Source organism: Apodemus sylvaticus, chromosome 7 (assembly GCF_947179515.1).
Source record: "Apodemus sylvaticus chromosome 7, mApoSyl1.1, whole genome shotgun sequence".
Lineage (NCBI taxonomy): Eukaryota > Metazoa > Chordata > Mammalia > Rodentia > Muridae > Apodemus > Apodemus sylvaticus.
In genome coordinates, this window is record NC_067478.1 from 71,474,224 (window position 1) to 71,482,238 (window position 8,015).

The following is an 8,015-nucleotide window of genomic DNA, read 5'->3' on the forward strand; positions in this document are numbered from 1 at the left end:
CTCTGGGCCCCGGCCTCTTGGAAAGCTCTCAAGGAGCCACTCCACACTTGCTCCAGCTCCTAGACTGCCGGCCTCCCTGCTTCACAGGTGGCTTGACAAGAGCTACCTGGAGGACATTAATCCAAGGCAGAGCCTCGGATTCCCAAGCTCCTCCGGCATTGGGTGTCCCACGTGGGCCCATGGCTCAGACGCCCTGTGTAAGAATTACAGGTCCATTCCCAGCTAGCAGGCCGGTGTGGCCATTGCAGTACACAACAGTCTGGAGGCATGATGTCCCTTCCCTTCCTGTCTAGTGAGGGTCACCAATCCTGTCATCCTGTCCTGTTCCCTGCCAGCCAGCCATCTCCAGTCACCCACTCCTCTTCCTTTCCCTAATTTTTCTGAAACTTTTCATCTGTTTCATTTCCAGAGGAAATCTCAAGTATGTGTTTCTCCCTACATTTGAAAATAACATTTTATTGTACTTGTGCTATATACCAGGCCTACGCACACTGCCTTGTGAGAGTCCTACTGGACACATTCACCAATAGCCCAACTGTACGGTCCAAGCATTGGGCCAAGGACAGAATTAGCAGGGACCTGGGGAGCTCCTTCTGCCCTATAGGACACTGTTCTACACTGCCCCCCCCCCCCAGCCCCATGGCTAGGCCAAAGACTTCAGGAGGATTCATTCTGTCTTGGTCCTTCCTTGTATCAGACCCATGGTAATAGGCTTGAGAATAATTAAGGCAAGTGACTGCTGACTAGGTATGAGAAGAAACCCTAAAAGATTCCCTTTTCCTAGAGCCCAGCTTGCTCACTCACTGCTGGCCCAGAGGGGGAGGGGCCGGGAGTGTGCAGGGTGGGGTGAAGGTCTAGACAGGACTGTTCTAGAGTGTTCTAAAGGGCTACCACCTGCCACTGTGCTGAGGTGTGCAGAAGAAGGCCTGGCTGGGCTCCCAGCCTGTCCATTCTGTCCCTGCTCCCAACAACACACACCAGGATGTTGGTAGGAATGGTGGCAGTCAGCAGGACTCCTGGATCCCCAGAGACTAAAGGCAAGAGACAGGAGTCACTTCCCTCTGGGACACTACTCAAGCTCCCCAACTTCTCCTGGTTATGAGCAGGTCCACTTCACCTATTTTTCCAAGGCAAGAAGAAATGCATAAGTATGGAAAATAATTTAATAGAGAAACAATGACCTATAATCTTTACATACACCCAGCCTCTAGCAAGGAGGATGTTCCACTTCGCCCTAAAGAAGCAGGTAAGAGCAGAATGATTGGAAATCACCAATATTCTCTAACTTTAGAAATAACCCTTCATACACACACACACACACACACACACACACACACACACACACACACACACACACACACACCACACCACAGAAAGAAAGAAGGAAAGAAAGAAAGAAAGAAACTCTCAATGCCTGTCATTTGGGGTTATTTGTGACAGAATAGCTCCTCTGCTCCTTATTCAAAATCAGCCTTCAATAAGAATTTGAATAAAAATCTGAAACAAGATGATGATTGGGGGGTATTAAACAAAGCAATCCTCCAGTAACTCCAGATATGTAAATTCTTCTCCAGCTCACACAGGGTAGAAGCTGTATCCATAGCTTAAGAGGACAGAAGGGAAGACACAGCCAAGACCCAGCTCTAGCTCAAGGCCTGCCATGTGACCAGTGTGGCACATCCCTTCAGAGAGAGCTGTAAGAGGTGGATGAGGACCCCTCGCCCACGCCAAGGCAGGGAAGGTCTCCCAGGTACTCCACCTTTACAAAGGACGTGACTTTCATGCATGAAGGATTGTCTTAAAGAACTGAAAAGGATGGCAACTGTGAGCTCCCCGGAAGACTGGGGAGGTCTGCAGGGCTGAGTGCCGTCGGGTAGGTAGTCCCTGAGAGTATCGGAGTGTCCCATTCCAGTGTAAGAAGAAAGTAGGGTTGGAATAAAGGCTCCCAGGGAGGGTTGGCCTTGGTACAGCAGCTGTCTGGTAGCAGGGAAGGAACTGAAGTGTCTGCAGAGGCATGATGTTCTCTTTGCAGAACAAAACACAACAGGGTGATGATGTCCTGGAGCCAACAGGCCTAGACCAGCAGTCACCTAATGACAGTCATAGTAAAGTAATTCTCCCAGAGTTTAGTACACCTGCCACCAGATGCCCCTAGGGTGGAGAACACTCAGAGGAATGCTGGGCACTAGGATGTGGGAGGTGCTCGTCCAGGAAGGTCCCAGGTGCACAGGTGACAACCTGGTGTGCGGCTTTTCTCTAGGGTTGTGCTCCATCCACTGGTCCTTCCGGTGTCACTGCAGTGTGCAAGCTAACAGAGGGGGAAGAGGAAGGTCAGGCTTGGGTCTCTGACAAGAGAGGCAAACTCCTATTATGGGCTGTCAGACCCCAGAGCAGGACTCACAGCTACGAACAGACTCCGACAGCCCCTCCTTGTCCAGACTCTCTGCTTCCCAGTGAGATTCCCTTATCTGTGGATGTAAAAGCAGAGCAAGGGGTAAGACAGAGCCAGCTAGACTCAGAAGCCACAGCGCACACACAGCCACAGAGAGGAGGGACCCACAGCCCACTGGCCAGCGTGGCCTGTCCATGCACACCTTGATCTGCTCCTTCAGGTATTCAGCTCGAGCCATGAGGTTCTGAACCTGCCAAGAGAAGACATGTGCAGACGTGAGGAGGGTTCGAGTCAGGTGCCTCCTCACCCCTGCTCCCCAGAACCCTGTCTCAGGAGAATGGCCCTGTCTCTGAGAACTTTATTTGTTCTCTCCTCCAGGAAGAGTTCCCTGTTGCAGGAGCCCGGCAGACTTTTGGTTTATTCGGGCACAGAAGACCTGGGTCCCTGACCTCACAATTCTGAGGCAGGGGAACTCCATATGTAATCTAAGGAGGTCCCACAGACTTGAGTAGGAAGAGGGGAAGGAGCACGTCTTGACTCCCAGCCCTACTGAGTACCTCGGTGTGAAGGAGCTCTCGCCTTCGGCCTGGGGCTTCTGCTGTAAGGAGAGGGGAGATAGTGAGGACAGGGTAGCCAGAGGCGGGAGTGGGCGGCAGCAGCAGCGGTGCGGGGCCTTACCTGCCAACAGCAGCAGCAGCTCCCCGAGGCTGTGTTGGTACAGGTCCAGGGCATCCTGCTCTTTGCCAGCTTCCTCCTCCTACAGCCAGGGGGCAGCACATCACTCCATACTGTGCCTTGGTCTCCCTCCTGTGCCCCCGGACCCTTCCCAATGAGCACAAACCTTGGCCATGGCGGCTGAGGCCACTTCCAGGGCAGCTAGGAGGCGTGGCTTGTCACGGGCCATCTCTGATGTGAGAGTAAAGGCTCACAGTGAGGGAGCAGCCTGCTGTTTTTGCATAGGAAGGCCCTGTCAGTCTCCGTCATGACGGAGTGGGGTTGCCAGGACTTGTGCACAGACCAGGGACCGAAGCCTACCTCGTAGCAGCTCTTGGACAGTTGTGCCCTGTCTTAGCAGGGCCTGACTGGAGAAGGAGACAATGGCTTTGAGCTCTTCTGCCCGGGACACATACTGCCCAACCTGTAAGAGAATGAGGGGCTCAGGGCTATCCCCCCACCCTGAGCCTATCTCCAGGTTTGCCTCTGGTCCTTAGTGATTGATTGTCTCACACTAACCCTGTCAGACATCACACAAGCTAGCCTGGCCCACCCACTTCCCCCAGCCCTATCTTATGAGAGAGATTTCAATTCTAAAAATGCCATTTGTCAGAGGCTTGTGATCTCTGGCCTCTCATGTCCACCCATTTTCTCCCGGGAAGATCACCCACCTTCGCCTTAATGGCCTCCTTCCTCTGGGCATCCACTTCGTCTGCAGAAGGGGAAGGGCTCATATGAAGATGCTGTACTGAAGCCTACCCCACAGTAAGCCCTCTGCAACCCTCAGATACTAAGTTCCAGGTTGATTTTCCACACCGTCTCCCCTAAACTTGACCCAACTCTGCCCCCTCTGTACTCAGGTTATAGGAGTGGCCTGGTCCTCACAGTGTAGTGCAGGTACAAAGAAGTCCAGAGCTTTGCAGTAGAGCGAGAGGGCAGCAGCCGTATCCCCTTCCTGGTCCTTCTTCACAGCCTCCACCACTAGGGCTGTCTGGGAGGATGGAGGACTGGCAATCAAACTTACCTTCGTAATGGCACTGCAACCAGCATCAGTCAGCAATCCCACCCCCGTGCCCCGTGGCAACCTGCTCTGCTTCTGTGAGCCAGTCACCTATTAACCACCGAGTGCGGCCAAATGAAACCCAGCCCACCCTATCCCCATCGGTCTGCTTACTGCTCGCGCCAGGCTTTCCCCACTGGGCATGTGCTCCAGGTCTACCCAGCGGTGGGCAAAGAAGTCCTGGAAGGAGATTCGACGGCTAGGGTCCCGCTCTAGAAGTCGCTGCAACAGGTCCCGGCAGTCTAGGGAGAGTTGGGGCCGAAGAGGGAGCTACAGAGGCACAGAGCAGGGACGCGTGAGGCTCCAACGTCTGAGCCCAAAGCTCAAGGCCTGCTAGGAACCCCCATAAGGTACATGTTTGCTGGTGGGTAAACTGAGACTTGAGTGGAACCTGGCAGGTCCAGGTGATGTGCAGGAAGAGAGCCAAGCATCCTTTGTCAGTCTCCTACCAAAGGGGTATTTGCCTCTAGCCCTGGACTATGGCAAGGTGAGGCCTGTAACTGATCTGGATCCTCGGGAACAGATCAGACTCTAGGCTTCTGTGCAGAGCATGCCCCACTGCCATGAAAGGCCCAGAGCCTACACTGCAGTCTGTGGCAGCGCTGCCAATAAGTCCCTCAATCCCCAGTGGATACCAAGACCCTGCCAGACGCACCTCAATAACCCGATTGCTGCGAATCTTTTCCTCTAGCTCTGAGAACGATCTGGAGGCAAAGGGGGGCTGCCCAAAGAGGGCTTCTGTGGAAGAAGGCAGAGGGGAGGCTGGAGGGGAACAGGTTTAAGTCTTGCCTAGCTCACCCACAAAAAGGGGGCCAAAAGCCCTCAGAAGAGAGCCCTTAATTCTCATCAGGACCCAGGAGAGGCCCAGAGAAGCTGGGCCCAAATACAGAGTAACTCTCAGGGTGGACAACAAGGGAACAAAAGTCTCACCATACAGGATGACCCCCACAGACCAGAGGTCCACACGTGCGTCATACTGCCGCCGGCACACCATCTCAGGGGCCATATACAGTGGGGAGCCGCGAAGCACATGTTTTTCATCCCATGGGGACATGTGCTGGGCAAAGCCAAAGTCTGCAGGCAAGAGGCCAGGCGCAAGGTTCAAATCCAAGCTGCTTCTGTGAGTCCAGTCAGAGCTCCTCCTCACCCTAGACTCACCGGGATTACTCCTGTCTCCTCCCCTGTGCAACACACTCTTATATCCCCTTCTGGGGTGGAAACCCTCTGCATGGCACACTTTTTTTTTTTTTGGTTTGGTTTTTCAAGGAAAGTTTCTCTGTGTAGCCCTGGCTGTCCTGGAACGCACTCTGTAGACCAGCCTTGAACTCAGAAATCCACCTGCCTCGGCCTCCCAAATGCTGGGATTAAAGGCGTGCTCCACCACTGCCGCTGCAAGGCACACTTAAGCACCTTTTCCCTAAGTCTATCTCAAAGACTTCCACAGAAAGCCCCAGCCTTAGCTTCAGCACTAAGTTATTTCATGTTCTCTGGCCTCCGAGCTCACATCCATTCAATTCTTATCAGAAGTCACAAACACCTGTCCTCTGTTATGCATTCTCAGCTGTCCAGATTGAGCCCTAATCCTAATAACAGATTAAGCTGGGTCTCGTCGGCTCTGATCCTGGATGCTGGTCACAAGCTGGGACTGTTTTCAGACTGAACCCCACCTCGGATCCAGACTTGATCCCTAGCTCCACCCACAACACTGCAGCCTGAGAAGGGGTGCTACCTTTCAGGGATGGGCCCAGCCCTATACCTCCTGATCTGGCACTAATAATTTAACAGAGGAACCCCTGGGAACCAGGCCACCGAGCGAGCACAGCCAGGAGCTTACAGTTCACCCTCTCTAAAACAGTCACCCTGCTGTCCCAGACCCCGACCTGCCAGTTTCAGGTGGGGCTTCTCCAAAGAGCTCAGCAGGATGTTCTGCGGCTTCAGATCCAAGTGAGAGATGTTTCGTTCATGCAGGAACTGCAGGGCACTAGCTGAGGAGTCAGCCACAAGAAAACAAGTCAGAGCCTCTTTCCCTCCTGCCTCTTCCCTCCCCTGCCTTCCTCTATCCCTGTACAGCAGCAGTCTTACTGCCGTGCTGTTCTGGCTGATGTACAGGATTTACAGAAGCAGCAGGCCGGCTATTCCTAAGAGTTCCCTGAGCGCCCGCTCTTTGCACCTTTCATAAAACCACCCTCCCTTCAAGGAGCTTCCAGAAAAGCCCAAGCCCTTTAGGACTTTGCCTTCTCCCTCACTAAAGCACTTGGGTTCCACCTACTGGGCCCTGGAAGATTCCACAAGGTTCTTACAGCATGTTCTCTGTGTGGAAGCCTGAATTCCCTACAGATGCTAGGGACACAAACACTGAAGATTGCAAAGCATTGGGATAGGGGAGAAGAGGACATGGGGTGTGTCACAGGCTTTTTACCCAACTGCTGCATGAAAACACGGGCCACCTTCTCAGGCAGGATCCTGCGGGTATGGATGAAGCGAGACAGGTCACCCCCTGCACAGAACTCCATGATGAGGTAGATATTGTCACTGTCCCACTATGGTTGGAAGTAAAGAGACAGCTTTAGGCAGGGTCCCTTCTCCAGCCTCCTTTGGAGGGAACCCTATCCCAGGATCAGACCTGAAAGTCTTTGAGCTGCACGATGTGGGGGTGCCGAATGCCCTTGAGGATCTCAATCTCAGTCAGGAGGTTTTCCACTGACGCCTTGTTGAGACTCTTCTTGGCCACGCATTTTATGGCTACCACTTCCCGAGTATCCTTCTGTGGTACAGGAAATCTGGGGTCTCTGTCTTGAAGGGGCCGACCCCATGGGTTGGAGTGGGCTCTGGTTCCTTCTGCAACCTTTCACTCTCCATGGACCTCTGGATTCTGGAATCCCACCAACACCATGCTTCTAACCCAAGGCATCACTTTCTAGAGTGGCGGTGGTGAGGGGGGGGGAATGTCACTATTTAAAGAGCTAGCCACTCTGCTTTCTAACTGGTGCTGCCTCCTGGGAGTCTGACCCCAGACTCCTCCCAGCCCCTAAGGTAACTTCCATACAGAGCCGGTTCTTCAACCACTGACACCGAGGTTCCTTTAGGTCATTGCCCGCCCCTCCAGACCAAACCGGTGTGGTTGTTTTTAAAACCTAAAAGGGGCGGTTAGCTCCAGCCTCCTCCACCCGCTTGGGCAGCCGCTGGCCTTACTGCTCTCAAGGCGATCGCCTTTTCTGCTTAGTTGGCCCGTCACCCAGCCGGGCTTGCAGGGAGTTGGCTGGCACAGGATCCGGGTCCCTGGCGCCGGACACCTCGGGCACGACCCGCCCACACCCACCTTGGCGTAGGCCTTGTAAACCGTGGCGTACGTGCCACTGCCCAGGCGCTCGGTAATGATGAAACCTTCCAGTCGGGGGAGACCCCAGCCGGACCCAGCCATCCCGCGCCCTCTGCCAGGTGCTTCCTGGTTCGGGGTGCAGGTTCCGGCCAGCAGCGAAGCTGGGGGCGCTCGAGGGGCGGCGAGGCGGGACTCCACAGGGCCCCAGCGCTGCCCGCCGGAAGCGCGGCTCGACACCTCCCCTCCGAGGCTCCGCCCCGCCGCGGGCTGGGCGACACCCTCTGCCTGCCTAGGACTGCCAGGCAGGTTTCAGACACTGACGCTTCAGTGCGTGTAGAGGTGTGTCGGGGACTGCGGGCACTATCACATGGGATCTGCATCCTAGGGACCACCCACGTGGGGGGCGGGAGGAAGAGCCTGGCTCTCTCCCAGCCCGACAAGAGCAGAAGCAGTGGATGTGAAAATCCCAGGGCTCCACAGGGTGAAGAGGGAGAACGAACTGCTGGTTCTTCTCTGACCATCACACATGC

At 54.6% G+C, this 8,015-nt stretch overlaps 1 protein-coding gene across 5 annotated transcripts; it reads right to left on the minus strand.

The window, feature by feature from the left end:
- Positions 1–1,149: 1,149 nt before the first annotated feature.
- On the minus strand, positions 1,150–7,719 carry Ulk3 (unc-51 like kinase 3). Of its 5 annotated transcripts, none has more exons than XM_052188225.1 (16): positions 7,486–7,719; positions 6,790–6,930; positions 6,586–6,706; positions 6,047–6,151; positions 5,097–5,240; positions 4,822–4,904; positions 4,281–4,436; positions 3,992–4,097; positions 3,778–3,818; positions 3,428–3,530; positions 3,234–3,298; positions 3,071–3,149; positions 2,950–2,987; positions 2,595–2,642; positions 2,402–2,468; positions 1,150–2,308 (listed from the first exon to the last, which is right to left on the minus strand). In XM_052188225.1, exons 1-16 carry the CDS (start codon positions 7,585–7,587, stop codon positions 2,292–2,294), a joined length of 1,416 nt encoding a protein of 471 aa, XP_052044185.1. In that variant the 5' UTR covers positions 7,588–7,719; the 3' UTR covers positions 1,150–2,291. The 5 variants fall into 5 exon arrangements, 3 of the variants coding, with proteins under 3 accessions (XP_052044185.1, XP_052044184.1, XP_052044186.1); XM_052188224.1 differs by having other exon boundaries at positions 2,950–2,990; XM_052188226.1 differs by lacking the exon at positions 4,822–4,904 and having other exon boundaries at positions 2,950–2,990; positions 4,281–4,408.
- Positions 7,720–8,015: the final 296 nt, after the last annotated feature.